Here is a 19,088-nt window from a genome sequence, read left to right on the forward strand (position 1 = left end):
ATTTTGCAAAACATGAACACATCGTATTCTTGCATTTATGCATATCTGGTTAGTCCTTTAAGATTATTAGCAGTGCGTAACTGCCAACCTAAATATATGATGAATGAGATCCTTATCTATGAGTAGGCTTAATATGTGATTTCTTGAGCTGTTGCAAAGATACTTTTGCTACCCAAATGCCTCGTCACTGTGCACTCCGCATAGCAAGCTCTAGGGCAGCCTCTGTGCCCTGGCAAGTGAGCCTGAAAAACGCATAGTTGTCTGGACTCTGAAACTGCCAGGCAGTTGCCTTAAAGTTCTGTCACTTTTCTTTTGTTTCCACCTATTATTTTTAAATTTGCAAGTCCTTAGTAGATTGCACGGACCATGAAGGAAGTGGCAGTTTCCTAACTACTGTCTCTTTTTATTATTCCTAGTAGTAGACAAGCAATAAAAATAGGATTTCTTTTGCAGTAGCTACAGGATTGTGCGGCCTACAGGAAAAAAAATAGTTGAGTTGCAGTATTAACAGCTCTCGAACTGAGCTGATTCGTGCTAACTGTTGTAGACTTTGTTCTGATACTATTAACTCAGGTTGTATTTCCACAGGCCCATTGATCTTAAGCTATATCCATGTATTAAGAGCCAGACAGTATATACGTTTCTACTTTGTCTTTTATTTTATTTCTGTCATACCTTATAATATTTTTTAAAAGGTTATTACTGTTTCTATGCAATTTCCTTGCAGGAAATTTCTATTTCATACTGAATTTCTGAAGTAGATTTACACTTACAGATGGAAAATAAAACCTGAAAGACTTTCCTTTAAGAATAGCATAATTTATTTATTGTAAGTCTGTTTGGCACAGTAATATGTTTTTATGCTTTGAATGTGAAAAGAATATCAAATTCATTCTGGCATGACCAGTGGGTATTTGTGTAAAGCTATTTGCATCCTCACAAAAAGTAGTTTTTTCACTTCCATGATGGAGATTTTTTTTTCTGAGAACTACTTACAGAAAATGATGCTGTATATTTTTATTGATCTAGTGATAACATGCAGAAACATTCTTTTTAATGTATCTCTGTATCCTTACTATTCTTTAAGTGATAATTGCTACCGGAGAAATGCTACCACAGGATCATTCTCCCTGATAGTCATGCACAATTGTTACATTTTGGTCAGTGCGTTTAAACAGAATTTCATCTGGGTTCCTTCTGTCCTTTTCAGGGCAGGGTTAATGTTTTTAGATGTGCTCTTGTCACCTTTCTGTTTCCTCAGGCTGAATTGCCTAAAATGTGTTGCTTAATAATATTTACTACTTAAATTGTGCTCCATATCTTCAAAGTAATTTATAAGCATTGATTAATCTTCATTAGCCTGGAAGAAGGGGTGGGTAAGAAACATACTGATGATGCAGTAGTATCTTCAGGGAAAATTTGGGGTTGAGGAGGAAAATACTGATGAGGATAAGCCTAACAAAAAGTTGAAGAAGAGAGAGATCTCCTGCTAAGATTATTCTGCTGTTAGATATCACAATTCCAATCACAGGCTACAATCCGCTTGGAAAAAGAAACAGTAGTCTCTCTGTTCTGACTCTAGCTTTGCAGTGTGGTTGTTAGTGTTCAAGTGTTATTTTCAAAGGTGACTAGAGGATTCAGGAGTCAGGTTCTGCTAATTATTCTACAGGAGTCAGGGGCAAAAGTAGCTGGCTCAACTCTGGAAAGCACTTGAAAATGTTCCTGTTTTGGATACGGAGTTTTCCTGGAACTCCTTACTTTCTTTAAGATGCAATAGCAAATTTTTACTCTAATCCCACTGTTTCTCCATTCACTAGAATTGCAAGTTGTCCTAGAGTATGTCTTTCCTGTACGTTCTGCAGAAAATTGGAAGTAGAAATTGTGAACTTGTTTCCAGTCATCCGGAATAAATGGATGGGCATTTGATTTGTTTGATAGCAAACAAGCTCTTTGTGAAGGGAATTTGCAGATGGTACTTAATACCAGTGGTCATTTCACTGAAAAAAAGGAAGATGATGACATTCCCTTCCATCTTACTATTGCAGGTCTTCTCTGTAGTTCCCATTCCCGTATTCACTCTTCTCCTGTGAACTAGGTTGGTTGCTCTCTGTGGTCCACGGTCATTCCTATGTTCCTTGCACAGAAGGAGCAGAGAAGTTAAATAGAAGTTTCAGCCAAGCCTCGAATCTGGTTTGGAAAACTCCTGTCATCCGAGATTGTGATGCTGTTTGGTCATTTCTTCTGATTCTGCAGCCAAGACCCAAGTTCTTTTGGGGTGTTGTGATTTCTTGTATTGATGCAGCACTGTCAAGGCCAAGGATTGCTGTCTTTTCACTAAAAAGATAGACCCAACACCCTGCAATTTGCAGAGGAAGCCGTGTTATGCTATTGAATGCACAGTAATTTGGTTATCTGAGGGATTTAGGTTTTTTCTATGACAAGAGCTAAAAGATTATGTCAAGCTCTTTTCGTGAGCTTTCTCTTTTGGAGGGAAGCATTGGTTAAACAGACGTAAGTTTTACAGTAAGTATACAGCACTGTAATGACAAACTTCCCAGCACCCCACTGATATCACCAGAACAACAAGCTATTTGTGTAAGACGACTAGTAGCATTGTCAAAATGATACAATGCATTTAATGTCTTAGTACTGGAATGGTAGTTAATAATTACAAGGTTTTGATTATGCCTTGCTTTGAATCTTGATCAAAATGACTTTGATTGACAATAAGGGATTCATGAAGGGAGGAAGGGTATGTAAAGTCCTGGAAATTGATGAGAACACCTGGAACTGATTGTGGTAAGCTACTGAGCATGGATGAGTTATATGACAACCTGGCAAAGTGGTCATTTGATTAATTAACTTGGCACTGAAATCAGTGGTTTTAGGTGTCCTGTAGTAACTGGCCTTCATTATAATACTAAAAATCACACTCACAGGTCTAAAAGACCCCAGAAGACCCTTCCCATAATTAACTGTGCATGCCCGAAGGGGAGGCACCGTATGTAAATGATTTCAGGGGAAAGTAATGAATATACATCCGAATTCCAGGAATTACAATGAATATGTAATCAATTGTATTTAGATAACCTGTTCACAGTAACAGTTGGGTATGCACGTTAGCTGGAGCGATCCCCCATGCATTCGGCGCCGCAATAAACAATGCCTTCTTTCTAATTGAGTCTTAGAGAGTTTCCTTACCGATGTTTACGGTGACACTACAATGGTGTTAAAGACCTGAAGTTGAACCTAAATACACATCACTGCATATACTAAACTATAACATGAATCCTTCATCCAGTTACAACGAAGGAGAGCAGTAATTATGTTCTGTGATTAAAGTGACCCTAAGTCATTTCATCCACCACAAAATGTCTGGTGTAACATCTGCTTCCAGTGAGCAGGCCAGTGGCTTTAGAGAGCAGCAGGTTTTATCACATCTGGCAGCATTTAATGCCGTTAATTAAATGCTGCGAATCAGTCTGCCCTAGCTGGGCGCTGATTGTCGGTAGGAGTCAAGGCACCTACGCAGCAGGCGGGAGAGCTGCTCAACAGCCGGGCGTAGGTGAGCGGGAAAGTAAAAATTCAAAATGCGAGAAAAAGAAACTAAAGCAGGAAGTTGAATAATAAGTATGAATTTAACTTGTGTAATAATAGTCATTCCAACTTTCTGTGTTTTCCTCAGCTCAAATTTTCTGCGTGTGAGAAAATATTTTTATCCACTTGGTGATCAGGAAAACCACAGATAACTGTCCAAACATCAACTACAAATAGCTGGGAAGAAAAGCAGGATTTTGTGTCTAGTGAAACAGAAGCAATGAAGAAAGGGAGAAACACATGAAAGATACAGTCTTTTTCATGTTACTGAAAAGTGCGAGAAATGCCAATATTAAGAATGAAAAGTATAACGGAGCAATGTGAAGACAGACCACCACCAACCACTCCCCTTCTCTAAAAAAAAAAAAATAAATCACAAAGTGCAAAAGCACTGTGGGATACAGCCAGACACATTAGGAGTATCAGGAAAGAACTGATGGCAAATATAGTGGCTGCTTCTGGGAAATGAAAGTATTTTTATTTTAATAATATTAATATTTTATCACCAGCTGATTAAAATAATTAAGAAAATATTTTGAAAATTAATGAAAAACACAGTAAGATAGTCAAAGAAAATAAAAGAAAACGCACACTGTACTGTAAAATATTATAGATTAGGTGACCACAAAAGATCTGCAAATTTGAGCTTCATATGTTGAAATCATTTGCAAATAAACAAGGAAGAGTCAAACGTGTGGGAATGAACATGTTTTTCCAAAACATAGGTCACGCTTAGTAAATGTGATTATTTTTCTCCAGGGAGACCTGGCAATGAACTTTTGAGCTGAAGCGTAAGCTTTTTACTCTGCATGAAATTGTTAGTTTTGGCAGTATGTTGTAGATGATGAAACAGGTAATGGAAAACCAGGTTTTGTTGTGTAGCTGATCGAAGGTGACCTGAATAGATGGCTGTGTGAGTCTGTGATGACTCTGGATCTGGTCGCCTCTGTTTGGGCGACTAGGATTTGTAAAATGTGGCATAAAACTTGATGGTTTGTCATAACAAGAGAAGAAGGAGATGTCATTTAAAGGTGCACAGCCTGATGGGTTTCTTCTCATTAAACGTCGAAAAATACAGTAAAATAGCATTTTAACACCAGGAGTGTTGTACTTTTGTTTTAGACATTAGATTGCAAGAGGAGTATCAAAGTAGTGGGGAAGGTAGAAGTTAATGAGAAGTACTGAATCTCTGCAGGGTTGAGGGAGTTCAAAACTGTATGGAAGGCTCAGGAGAACAGTATCTCTGCGGAAGACGATCCTCTAAGGAGGGCAAAGAGAAGATGGGTTTTTGCGAAGTGGTTGGTTTTAAGACTCGGGAGGCAGCAGCAGAGGCTAGGGAAAAACGAGTCTACCCGGTCGGGAGAGCCCAGAGGTTACTGACGGACAGTGTTAGAAACCGAAACCAAGCGTAGTTCAAGTCAAATGTTTACAGGGCAGCATTGGACAGAATGTAAGGTAAGGCAGCTGTTCTTTCTCAAAACCTATTTTTTAACAGTCTTTCTTTTGGATAAAACCAGTGCTATGTGTGTGTTATGTAGCGTGCTGGTTACTTTTCAGCCTGAAAGCAACCTGTTTATTACAATAGTAGAAGTTCTTCAGAGTTTCATTGCAGTTCTTTATCCTTTACTATCTTGTCCTGCCTGAGTAGGGGATATTGTTTTACCTCTAGTAATTTACAGTCTTGACTAAACTTACAGTCTATTAAAAATGTTTGCTTCTTATGTCCTAAGTCAGCATTAAAAGCCAAGTTGCCCACAGCAGAAGTTAGTACAGGCGTCTGCCGTGTTGCCTAGGTTGGAGGAGGAGCATTCTGAAGCTGTGCACTAATAAATCGTGTAATTGGCTTGGTAACTTCTATGAAGCATGAATCTAATAAGTCCAGTGCTCTGAAATCTGGAGATTATCGTAACTGAAACAAAGTCATAGTTTATAAGTCACTAATAAATAACATTTGACAACTGATTAAGTCTTAATAAGATTTGCTATACATAGATTTCCCAAGAGACTTTTTTTACACAGTGCTGCTACTCTTTTCCAAATACTTTTAACTATACGGGCACACTTCATTTTTGTTCTATATCTTCTTAAGCAAAATGTACTACTATAATATAGTATCCTTCTCCATTGCAGTCTTAGAAACTTGTTTTATTATGTGTGTATTGGAGCTATAGTTGGTATTCCATCCTTTTCTAGAAGTATCCTGTTGTTTTGTCTTTTCATCAGATTGTTAATTTATCGTAATCTGTTCAGATAATAAAGTATTTTAAGATTATGAAGATAATAATTATCTTGATCTATTAAGTAATATGTAATCTTCATAAGGGCAAAGTGTTCTGATTTGAAGTGGAAATTAGATTTTGTCCAACAGATCTCATAGCACTGCATTTAAGGCTCTTAACCTTAGAAGCTTTTGAATTCTACAATCAGCCATGGTTTCTACTTGATTTCAACATGCAGACGTTATTGGTTGTGTAACTTCAGATATAATATCTATCAGAAAACTTGATCAAGAAGTTGACACAATTGTCTATAGGGCTGTCACACTTAAATTTTAGGTTGATGTGAACTCCAACCATGGTAGAAGAGACTGAGTGGTGTTATGCACGTTTAAAAACAGAGAGAAAAGAGTGTAGCCTCTTTTTAATGTACTTATATTTGAAAAGTGATTTTACTGTAAAAAAGTAAAAAAATATACTTTTCTTTTTGTATCAGGTGCTTAAGAAAATAACTGAGTTGAACACTTCTTAAAATGTTTATTTTTAATACAGTAGTACACAAATCGTGCAACTGTGTCCAGATAAGATGGCATGAGGTCTATCCTGAAAAGTTTCTAAGATAAAAAAAAATAATTTAAAACAACAATGCAAATGAATAGGTTTTGTTAGTTGCTGCTTTTTGTTCTGTGCCTTTCTTTAAGAGCCTTCCCTGGGATAATATCATATGAAACATACAGTTGTAAAGTTATGTCCAGCTACTGCTGTGAATGCTTTGATTATTGATGAGTCACGCTGACTGGAAAAGTCTGCCAATTTATATCCAAAAATATCTTTACAATTTTATCCTGTTACTTAACCATTGTATGTATTTTTACAGGAATCTTGGTGAAAAAATCTTGATAGGAGGTACATACGTTTGACTTAAATCCATTACCTTGCTATTGTTATTTTCTGTTCAAGATGTACTTAACTTTTAAGTTGTTACATACTCGGCAAACAGTCCTAGGCAATTTCCTGTTTTCCTAAGTTTTAACACGCATAGGAATATTTTTAAGAGCATTGGTTTAAAAAACAAACAAACAAAAAACAACAGAAAAAACCCAACTAAACGAAGGTGTGTTTTTCTAATTACACAGGTACAGAGTTGTGGTATCATATCCTCCTCAGAGTGAAGCAGAACTTGAACTCAAGGAAGGTGACATTGTTTTTGTACACAAAAAACGTGAGGATGGCTGGTTCAAAGGCACTCTGCAACGAAACGGAAAAACTGGCCTTTTCCCCGGCAGCTTTGTAGAGAGCATTTGAGAAGATTCTTTCCAAGAGCTTCAAATCATACTGTACTGTCAAATAGCACAAATATTTTACCAGAAAAAGCACAGTCATGAAATATTTTCAAATGACTGTAATGTAAACAAAAAATCTACATATTTTTACAGTGTCTATAGCACAATTACACCAGCGAACAAAGAAGATGAAGGCATCTGCTGGTTTTATCACTTTGGATTCTTAAGTGTGATGTGTGCCTTGTACTGTCTTGATTTGTTATATAGAGGAACTTTTTTCCCCCAAGTATGTTACATAAATGAGCAATTGTTTACAAGGCTGTAACTAATTTATTCTTGTTTTTTTAAACTTGAATTTTGTGTAATAGCTAAAATTCTTGTGACTATGATTTTAACAAATTATTAATTTATGAAAGAATAACTAAGGGGAAGCTGGATTCTCTCCTTATGAGCAAGCAATTATATCTGATAAAGAGCCTCCCGTTTATCCTCTGGACATTTTTCCCCTGCTGTGTCTGACAGTGGAGTAAGTCTCTGTTTTATGAGTAAATGTTGAGTGGTGGTGATGTGGTGTCAAATAGAATTTGCCAAGTGGGGAAAAAAAATATGTATTTTGTTCTTTGGACAGAGAAAAAAAAAAAAAAGTCAGTGCTGTTCTTGAGTCTAGTTCTACTTCTTCATAAATCACCCAAGTAGAGTAATGTTTCCAGGAGGCAAAGATGTATGTGAACAACTGAATAATATTCAACCATCTCAAGGTTAGGATCATCTCGAGGTTAGGAAGGAAGAAATTTAGGAGTGCCAATAAGAAATTCCCTAGACCTTCTGTTTATGTAATAACTTGGCTCTTTGAACAAAGCTTAGCTTTGTGTATTTGGCCAGTTCTTTGGGCATTTAGCGCTCAAGATCCAATAAAATTGGAAAGAATGTTAAAGCCCAACACTTAGAATGATTATATCTTGAAAACATCTGTTTGTAAGACTGAGTATAAAATAAAATTATAAGTTGTACTTAATGTCTAAAAATGCCTAAGAAGTGTAATTTGCTGTTTTCTTCTCAAACTGATCTGCATGGCCAAGAGATGTTTTAAAATGTCTGAGCAATAGTGGTGGTAAGTGATGCACTTGTGTTAAAGTAAAAGGCTGTATGAAACACTGTGAAAACTTTACTAACTTCTTAACCATTGCTACTTTGGTATGTTCTGACCTTTTCTTTGTCTTGCATGTGTTACTCAGTTCCCGCAGTAATAGAACTGTGCATGGTTGGCATTTTCCATTCCAATTTCCTGTTGCTGGGTTATTTTGCTCTGAAAGTTTCCCAAAAGTCACTTGACCAAAACTAGTGAGCAACTCACCTTCAACCAGAGAAGGTGTCCAGTGTTTGGATCATTAATAAGATATTTTAATGTCCTTGCGGCTGATGGATATAAAGAATGCAGCCTGCAAGAAAAGTGTTGTTAGTATTTCAGGGTTTTTTTTAGAGATTTGACACTGGTGAACAAGCATGCTACTCAGCTGAACCTGCTTTTTTTTTTAAAAAAAATTTTGCTGTTTGATTATAGCAGTTAAATGGTGATGATTTTTTTTTGCAAGACACTGAGAACCGTCATCTCCAGTTAAATCTGATGTAATTTGGCTGTTACTCAGCACTTTACAAAGGGAAGCCAGTAGTGTGATTCAGTGTCGCACAGGACACAGAAACAGTGATGGAAAAAGTACACAGCAATGTGTTAAATCCTTACAATTTTTTTTCTTTGAAGTTATACATTGAAAAATATCAAATGTTAATGACAAGGATTTCTTGCAATATCGGGTAGTATCTTGATGGTCTTAAAAATAAGAAAAAAATGTATCTATAAATATATATAGTTGGACATGACAGCATTCCCAGATTAACCATCTCTCTGAAACACTGTATAATTCAGTTTTTGCGTTTTAAAATATTTTTAAATAGTTTACTTGAATATTCATGTAATATATAAAGGTTTTGTGAGATGAATTTTAGTTAGAAAGAAGCTGATATCGGCTTTTGTCAGCATAAATTGGCACTAGTGTGTCATAATCTTATTTTGAAAAATTTAGTGCATTTTATATTAAAGACTACTAAAGGTTAATTTTTTTCTATCTCTACTCTCTGTATTTTAAACTAAGTGACTAAGGTACCTCTATTAATAGAATTTCATGGTGTAAAGTCAGATAAAAATCAGCTGTTAATCCAATAGTTCTGTTAGATGGAATACATTTTTAATTGATTTTTTTTTTAACATTAAGTAAATGTTTGTAAAAAGGGCTTATTACATAGCAGTGCAACAATGACAAAAATGCAGTTTATCATGCCTTTTTTGTGATCTTTATGGGGTTATTTTTTGGTTTTGGCTTGGGATTAATTCAGTGTGGAAACAGACAAACCCTGTGCATTTGCTTTGTGTAATTCCATAAAAAATTTTGTAAGGTATTTTATATCTATGTCTGAAGTCCAGTGAATGTTAAGTGTTTGATTTACTATGTTAAACTTCCAATCCTAATAAATATTTTCTTAGCAAATGGCTAAATCAAAATGTATATGCAAACGTTAAACATAAATTACTTGTAAAGAATTTGACAATAAAATTACCAGAACTTAATTTCAGAATTCGTAGGAGGATATTTCTGCTCATAGAGAAAAGCTCTTCAGGTCCCATACTGTTAGAAGTTTGGAGTGATGAATATAATGCAAAAATTGCGGAGAGAACTGAGGATCTGGCTGATCTTTTCCATCTCCTTGTTTCTGCAAGGAACCACAGAAGAGGTAGGTAACTTCCATCTCACTCTAATCATCACCGACTCGTTTGGTCTTGTCAAGGGCAGACATAGTGCATAATAGTTATAAAGTGCTTTCCCTCGAGGAAGAAGAGTCTAGCGTAGCGGGTCTGCTGTGTGTACGTTGAGAGAGAGTCCCCAGCCCTGAGGGTGAAGCATCTACCCCAGTTTTCACTGAGGGCAAAAGTGTTTGGTGGGGGGAGACCCGTTTGCCCTGAAGAAGTTGGCTGTGCGCGGCAGTCTGACAGTAACTGCCTAACTAGGAGATCTTCTTGATTTAAATGGAGTTACGTGTCTGCTATATACATGGGGCTGCTGGGAGAATGGTGAAAAGTTAATCCTAAAAGCGTTTGCAAAAATGTTTAGACTCTCTAAATGTTTTAGACTCTTTGTTAGTTAAGACTGACCGGGACCCAGATTCTGCTAGCAGTGACACGGCATGAAGCCCTCTCTGTAAAGAATGAGCATCCAGTCTAACTTTCCTTAATTAAGGGGTGGGAGGCAACATGATCTCTAGAAATGCAGAATAGAGAATACAGAAAAGCAGCTTTATTTGTTTTTCAGAATTGTGATCTGACATCGGTGCGTTCCATAGGAGAAAAGTACACACAAACATCATGGCTGTGCACTAGAAGTAAGACTATTTCTTTGGGTTGGGGTTTTTTTGGTATTGTAATTATTGAGTAATTCTAATACGTATTTAACATTTGGCTTGCCAAAGGTGCCCGAAATCCAGTTCACCCTCACTTCATTACCTCTGCCTTAGAGCAGTAATGACAATTACGATAGTTTTGGTTGGATAGGCTTAAAAACGTGGCTTCTGAGCGTTCTGGCTTTTTTCACAGGGCTGGCAAAATGTTTTAACTGGCTTGTTCTTTACAGTAGCTTTAAGCAAATGTTTAAAGGTGCATATTGACTTTAATGAAACACAAGAATCCACTTGTCTAGTTAAAAAGATTTGTGTCTGGCATTACTAAAACTCCTACCGTATAGCCTTTCATGTATGTGCACAATAAATCGCAATGCCACTGGTTTCTGTAGGACATGCCAACGCACACATCTTCTTTGGATTCTTATCAGGAATCTGCAGTATGTATGCTTCTCAAATCACTCCCAGGTGCTTTTTCCCTGCACTTTGATAAATGGTTAATGGTAAATCTTAAGCACATTTGAAGTTTGACTTGAGCAAAACCAGTGTCGTAATTCTTTTGAACGACTTAATCATTCATAAGCTGGCATACTTGAAATATTTGTGTTTAGAAGCAAAAGAGCGGAGATTGGTGATGGTAGATGGTGAGGACATGGACATTCAATGTGGGGAAAAAATGGGAAAGAGAAAAGGATTTGGAAGGCCTGTATATGGGACCTGAATCTTAGCTAACTTATTTGTGATCTTACCTCAGTTACCAGAGTCCAGCTCTGTGAAAGGACCTAAGAGGAACTCGGATATCTCAGGCTGAAAATGCAGCCCTCAGTCTTTACCTAGTCTCTTGAGCTTGTATTTGTTTGCTGCTTGTGTCTACAACAAGTGCTGTTGCGGTAGTCCTGAGCTGCATTGCTGTTCTCACGTCAAAACACATCTGAACTCCAAAACTTAGGCATCTGTATTCCTGAATTACCCAAAAGGCCTGATATGAGGGATATGCTTTGAGAATATATATATCACACTGAGTACTGAGTTAAATAAAAAACACAACAGGAGTTGCGGGTTTACATTAATAAGCAGGGGCAGTGTCCGCTTTCCGTGTAGTCGGTGCAGTAACATTAACATTAGAGGGCTCTCGTGGGAAATGGTACGGATGCAATGCATTCTCCTTCCCCAGTGTCATCCAAATTGCTCTTACTTTCTAGGAGACAAACTTGAGAGCCTTGAAGTTAGCAGCTGCTCTTGAAAACCTGAGGTGTCACCTTTTTGAGCCTCAGTTTCCTTATTGGCCAAACTGACGATGCCTGTTCTTGCGAGGTATGTGATATAAAACTTGTTTTGAAAGTAAAGGCTGACTGGTTTTCATGAATTTGCAAATAGATTCTGATGGATTAGACCTGCCTTCAAATACAATCAACAGCTGGAACATCTAAACCCTTCCCCTAGAGAAGTCCCCCTGAGACTGATCTCTGTGGGTGAGAGACTGAGCTGATCCACTTTAACAGCTGAAGAGCACTTTGATCAGAGTCAGCCTGATACAAGGAACAGAACAAAAGTGAATTCGCTATATCCAGTCTGCAATGTGCGAAAGCCATTCAAAATGTAATGTAATGAGCATTTCATGCATGCCCATCAAATCATAGCGGTTACACTGAATAGAATATTAGTAGATGTCAGAAAGTACTATTTATCCGTTCCTTCTGCTGTACTCTTTCCTGTCAGCTGTATTGTCTTGCCAAAAAGAGAAGTGGCAAAATCACTTCTTTTCTGCTATTCCCACTTAGTGGAGTAAAGACAATTTAAACACGGTAACGTTAGCCCCAGATTTCAATTATTCACAGTTACAACTAGCTTGTAAAAATTCCTCTTAGCACATGTAAATGAATAGCACTTGGCTGCACTCTGCAGCCAACTCTAGTGCCCATACTATGGTTCAGTTTACGTGGCATGGAGAATCCAAAGGCCTTTTGATGTTTGCGTCTAGTAGTCATTTAGATCAAAACCAATTCAGGAGATGTGTCCAAAGACTAGCTACATTCTCATTTCAGAGTGGTGGGAACAGCATGTACAGGACTGTAGAGAGTAGAAATTGAGCTAGCATAGCGAGAAAAGATACACTTTAATTACAAAGGCAAAAGGAGAATGTCAGGATTTTTAAATATCTGTACAGTTGGGTTTTTATCCCTGCTATCTTAGATGGAACCCCATTCCACAAAGCAAATGGTCTTTGATTCCCCCCAACACTCCCTTTCCCAGAAAGGAAAGCAATATAAGCCCTTAAAATATCCAGATTCTTTGGTATTAGAACACATGGTTGGACTCTCAATTACTGCAAATCAGTGCTACTTCATTGATTTCATTAAACTTTGCTGGCATACACTGAATATGCCCCCTACTGTTAAATAGTGAAGGAAAATATCTCATTTGCTCTAGAGGGATGAATATGTCTGAAAGAAACCGAGCTGGATGATTTTCATACTTGGAAAATACAGAGTTATTTGGGCTGTGTTATCCTTTTCTCAAAAAACGTTTGTCCCACTGCTACAGCTAAGGCACTAGATCAAAGATGATGCTGTTTAGCAGCGCTGTAAAGCATGGAAGACTTGTTCGCTTTCCAGTCAAACCTATAAATTTTCAGATCCACAATTACAGAATAGACTTTGGTTTGTGAACAGCTGCTAGCCCCAGAATCTTTTGTGGTTAGTTGCTGCCGTACTTTCTCATGGTATATCTGTGGATGCTTGGGAGAGAAGATGAGTCAGCAGCAGAATGACTTTAAAGTGGTCATTGACTTTGTTCTCAACAACAAGGGCCATGCCCTAGGTCAAATTTCTTATTTCAGCTGGTTGAACTTCCCAATAAGCTGAAGAATGCTAGCTCTAGAAAGTTTACAGTTCAAAGAATTTTTTTCTACACTCCTCTGGTAGGCAATCCCGGTGTGTCTTTTGAATACATGCAGATCAGGAGAATCTCCTTATTTTTTGCTCCTTATTAAAGATTTACTGTATGCCTCTGTCCAACTTCTAACTTTATCGTACACAAGTTAACTATTTTCCTCTGCATATCACTGAAATTCTTTGCATTCAGTGATGTAAGATCTCTGAGACACAATATAGCTTTTTTTTACAAGGATGAAATTTAATAGCTTTTTAAAACAATACTGGTCTGTGTAAAGATCAACCTTTTCGTGGAGTATAAGAACACGTGCAAAGACATAAATGTTTTAAAACTCTTTAACAAAATGGGTACCTATCCTGCCTAGGCATTCGGTATTCTTGATCCCTTGCACCTAATGCATATTCCTCAACACTGAATTGGTGCCACAGACTGCTAGACGTAATTCTCAGATGTATTCCTCAATACTGAATTGGTGATTTCTGCCACAGACTGCTAGACGTAATTCTCAGAAAGCTGGAGTGTTTCTCTTGAGAATGTCTGCAGTAAATAGGAGAAAGAGAGCAAGAACGAGATGCCCTTTGAATCCTGTCTGAAGAACCAGAGAGTGGTTCAGGACCAACTTTTAGTGGTCCAGTTGTGCATGCCACAACCACATTGCTATTTAGAGGTCTGCTACGGTTGCGCTCAAGAAAATGGCAGACAATATTTCTCATTTGTTCTTTTTCTTGCCTAGAGTACTTCTTGATAAGGAAATCCACGTTAACCTGGTGCCAAATGCAGATGAAATTTGGCCATAACTGCAAAACACAACAGTGCTCTGGTAATTTGGGTTCTCTGGTTTGGCAGTGTTAGTGAACACTTAGATGATCCAAGACAAATTAAATACTAAAATATAAAATTCTGTGGGTAACATTTCTCAGCTGTTCTCCACAGCACAGGATCAGCCGGGCTTGAACATCAGTTTCTGAGTCTGGGAAAGTCACTGGAATTCTCTTAGTAAAGACAGACATGTCAGCAAGGAATGTGCCAGTGGGGAATGGGTGGGAGAAGAAACAGCCCTGTAATTAAAGAGATCAGTGAAACATTGTCTGGTCCAACTACAGCTCTTTCTTTTTCTGACACTAAGCTATTTAGTACATGATGCTGATGCTCCTCTCCCACAGTAGGTCAGTGAGGTTTGTTACTGGATGTGACCAAGCGTTTGGATGTCTGGGAGATGAGGACCAGCACAGAACTTGGCTAGTTCCCTGTCTCTGGGGCCTCTGCGGCGTTGCCTGAGCCCTGAAGCGTAGGCTGGTGGCAGGAACTGCTTTCGGAGCTGCACAACAGCCTCAGACAGCTAAACCGAGCTGTGAAAGCTGTCCGCAGCGGTTGCATCTCTTCAGAGGTCACGCTAGCGGAAAGCAATCAATCAGTAGGATGCGTCTGCCTTTGCACTGTAATATATTTATGTTGGCAAACCTTTGTTGTGTGGACTCTGCGTAAGCGTGTTGCTGATGAACGAGACGATGTGGGAATTTTTCCATCTGCTCTCTCAGTACTTTTGCCAATCTGTGTAACAGGTTTGGTTTTGACTGGGAAGTATCGCGCGCTCGTAGCTGACAGTAATAGAGCGTGCTCGCGCAGCTGTCACTTAATTAGCCTACGGCCCTGTCTTTATTAAGTAATAGCTAAATCCAGCAGTACAAGAAGTATCTTCTGTCAAGTACAGGAGCTAGTTTGGAGAAAAATTGGCAAACCTGTACTTTTGAGCTTTTTGGACTTTATCATCAGATAATGCTAGCAGAGGCTGGAACTCTTTCTAGTTGTTTTTGTGTGTCTGAAGATCTGTCTGAACGTACCTGTGTGACTTCTCTATGACAATCCTATCAAAAGCAACATTTTTAAGGAAATAGTGTTTTTTTCAAGGGCAAATACTAGATTCCGGTCAACTTCTGGTTAATGTTTTTTATTAAAAGCTTATTTGTATCTGGCATTGAAAAAGACACAGATAGAAAGCCCATGTTCTTATAACTAAAAGCACTATTGACACGTCTACAATAGCTTGTAGCTGGCTTATGTTATCTTCCTGCTATATTTAGTAACACAACAGAATGCTTTTGGAAGAGATATTAGATGCTGAAATAGTGATTCCAAATATAAGAGGTCCCTAAGGCATGAATGTAATGTCTTGCTTATAACTTTAAATTACTTTTTTAATCGCTAGAACTAGCATGTCTAGTGGCTAAATATAACGTAGCCCGATGTTCTGCCCAGCCACCTCCTCCTCTGTCTTTCTCACGTGCACCACTTAACCTCCTAGGCCTTCATTTCATAAAGGATGAAGTGCATTGGACTCTTACTAAACAAAAAAAGTGAACAAAAAAATGGTGTCAAGCATTTTACAGAACAGGAACGGATTTAAACGTGATCTTAAATGTGTGATGAGGTGTTTTGCTGACTCATAGGTTGGTTCCCCCCCCTCCCCGGACCATCCTGGAAACAAAGTGGTGTGGTTCTAAGGGGAAAAAAAAAAAAAAAAAGCCATGTTCCTTACAAATAGAAGTTACTTATACTTTTCTAATCCAGCAAAAATAAATTAAATTGACATTTCAAACCTGAAATTGATTTCTTGGGTGCTGTAACACTTAGCTACGAGGGGAAAGTACAGCACTTTGGAGAGCTCAGGTAACATTTTCTATTTTCTAGTTGGAGATTTAATGGTCATGGCTCACTGAATTGGCCTAGAATACTCTCTCCCTTCCTCCGGCGTTGTGCATTAGTCACCGTGGCTGTGATTTGATCCAGCCCTTTGGTGTGTATGGCACTACAGCTATACAGACCTCAGGGGGAGTTTCAGGTGCTTGTGAGTTTTGCTGAATCAGGGACTTAAATTATGCCTTGGCCCATGCCTAAGCAAATAATCCCAGCGACTTCACCAACTGGGTATTTTAAATGAGTCTGCAGACACAGACACTCAGAGCAACGCATGTCTCCGCTGAAAGCAAGGAAGGAGCAAAGGCTTTCAGTTCCTGTAATCGGGCAGCTCACTACATGGATCGAGACTTGTTCCAAGAAATCCTGACAATGCTGGCAAAAAATTTGATCTGCTTATGCAAGTCCAACGTTGAGTTGTGTGGAGTCTCCTCTCGCTACTGCTGGAAAACTGCTGAAGTCTAGGGTGAGAAACTTACAGATGCAGAGTTAGAAGTTAAGAGAGCAAATGCTTTCTCTTTGAGGAACGGAGACAAATTGTAGGTGTAAGCTAGAGGTTGGATCAGATGGCAGTAGTATAGGCGCAAAGGTTTGGGTTTGGTGGCAGGAAGGCAGCAAGTGGTACCTGGGAGAACTGAAGGGAAAGGCAGTCGAATGTTTGTGCTGACAATTTGAACAGTGGATGTTCAAAAGTGGGAGATGGGCGAGGGAGGTCTTTCTCTAAAACAGATATGGGAAGCTCTTTACTTCAGGGTAATACGTGCAGAGGGTTGGAGGGTGTGACACCAGTGCATATGCTTTTCTTTCTTCTTTTCTTTGCTTTTTGTAAAAAGGAAAGTACTTGCTTTGGGGAAAGCAAAGAGTGAGAACACTTTGATTCCTCACCTTACAGGCAGAGCAGGAGTGGAAATGTGTCAGCGAGGGGGAGCACTAATTCTGGGACTGGGACTGATGCTAGCTATCAGCTGCAGGAAAGACTACAATAATCTTGAGAAAATCACTGTGCCTAGGAATTGAATGGCTGCAGGCTATTAACTAAAATATTTATGGTGACAGGATGCAGTAAAGGTGTGAAAATTAAGGTAAACGTGTAACCCGTGTTTGTTAATGTCTGCAAAAAAGATGTGCTTTTCAAATGATGCTGTAACAAGAAATGAGGACCTGTAAGCACTACAACGCTTTGTCCTCCAAAGGAAGATACGTGGGTGAATACTACGCCATTAGTATTTGTATGGCTGTAGTTGCCGTTTAGGTGTTAACGTGGATGTTCCTCTGAAAGAACTGAAACGTGCTGTACCAGAATAAATGGGTTTTATTATAGAAAAGAGAGCTGATTTTATTATGGAAAGCAGAGCTATCGATGGAGCCGTGATCCGGGCTGATGATATCTTTGTTTTACCTAGAAATTCTTCTATCGACTTGGGTCTGCTTTGCATAATGCATATATGTGTTACCAATAAACCCAGAAAATTCTTAGGAAACAATCTGATCTAGAGGCATGAGAGCTGCGAACAGCAGTGTTACTGTGAGAGGTTTAGTCAGATGCTACAGCTGGGCTTTGCATTTCTCATTTACACACAAGTGTAACTCTCCCAAGTTTGGAAATACTCGGAATGCTGATACCATTAGGTAGCACACTGTCCTGTATGGTTTTTACTTTTGACAGAAGAAATGAACTACTAATTTACTTGTGAGGCTGATAAAATACACAGAAATGGTTAGTATTAGTGACAGCTGTGATTTCTCAGCTGGTATAAAGATCTTCAAAGGTCTGCTGCTTTTTGGGTTGCCATGAGTGGAATACCTCCTGCATCCTGCCCTTAATAGCGTATCCGTTTTTTCATCAAACGAATCTCTGCCTGGCTGCCCTGCACACGCCGAGGGAGGCTCGTTAGGAACTGCTACCCAGCGATGGCTCGTCTTGCGCTCACAGAAATTTGCCGGCGCAGAGGGTACACGGTAATCCCACATACATGGGTTTGCTCATCCCTCGGGGAGCAGTCTGTCTTATCAAAACCAGAGTGACCCTCTTGTCAGCGTAACGAGTTTCTTAACTCACAAGAATCCTGTTTTGAAACCTCCTGCTGTGTTGTAAAGTTCCAGATGGCAGAACACGAGAGCGTGGCAGCAAGGGTATTTGTTTACAGCCTTCCCCCTCCACCCTTCATTGACGGACTTGTCTTTGCCATCATCATTTCTGAGTGTGGCAGGTACAGAAGTCTTACAGCAGAAGGCTTCCGTTTACAGCCAAGTGGTGGAGTTCAGTGCCTCATTTCCCAGTGTATTTTTTTTTTTTCATCAAATGCTTAACAAAATAGCAAGCCTAGATTAGTTAAAGCTACGAAGGATGTTGCAACTGGATGCAGCCTTACAACCAAAATGGGTTATAAAACATTCTGCAGAGTTCTGCTGCTAAAAATAGCTACGCATTGAGTTGAGAAAATGCAGAGAGGCTGGATAAGGTCAGTTGGCACAACGTGACTGGTTCTTACAATGGAGAAAATGGACCCACCGTTAGTCCACACGTTATTTGGGGATGGTGTCCTGCTATCTACTGGATGAGGCCTTACTGTCTTTTTTCCTTCTTACCCCATGTGGTTATCTGTGGTTCTCCTTCCGTTTACTCCCTGGGTTATTTTCTGCAGGATCGCAGCTTGTTGTTTTCTCTTGCATCATTGCCATCAGGCAATGGACCAATGTGTCATAAGTAGAATTGCTTAACATGCTTAACATGTATTTATCAGATTGTTTATTCACATATATTTAACAGCTTTTGAATCTAAATGTGCATTACCACAAAAAACCGCTGGTTTTGTAAAGCACTTGCTTATTCCAGCAAATGAAAGTTTAGTATTTTTTAGTAAGTAGGATAAATCTTATTTGAAAAATTACAAGAAATACAGAGTTAACATCAAACCTGGGGTTTTTTTTTAATTAAACACTCGGGGGTTTTCTC

The 19,088-nt window shown here is 38.7% G+C and overlaps 1 protein-coding gene across 1 annotated transcript in view; it reads left to right on the plus strand.

Annotated features, from left to right (window-relative positions):
• Positions 1-7,372, plus strand: part of SH3RF1 (SH3 domain containing ring finger 1) — a gene marked incomplete at its 5' end in the record, with an annotated part of 33,104 nt that extends 25,732 nt beyond the window's left edge. The window contains one exon of the mRNA XM_009698056.1: positions 6,950-7,372. Coding sequence (XP_009696358.1) covers positions 6,950-7,118 — 169 coding nt within the window. The remainder of the gene's footprint in view (positions 1-6,949) is intronic.
• Between the last annotated feature and the right edge of the window lie 11,716 nt (positions 7,373-19,088).

The sequence above is a fragment of the Cariama cristata genome, unplaced genomic scaffold, assembly GCF_000690535.1.
Source record: "Cariama cristata isolate BGI_N322 unplaced genomic scaffold, ASM69053v1 scaffold134, whole genome shotgun sequence".
In the NCBI taxonomy this organism is placed as follows: domain Eukaryota; kingdom Metazoa; phylum Chordata; class Aves; order Cariamiformes; family Cariamidae; genus Cariama; species Cariama cristata.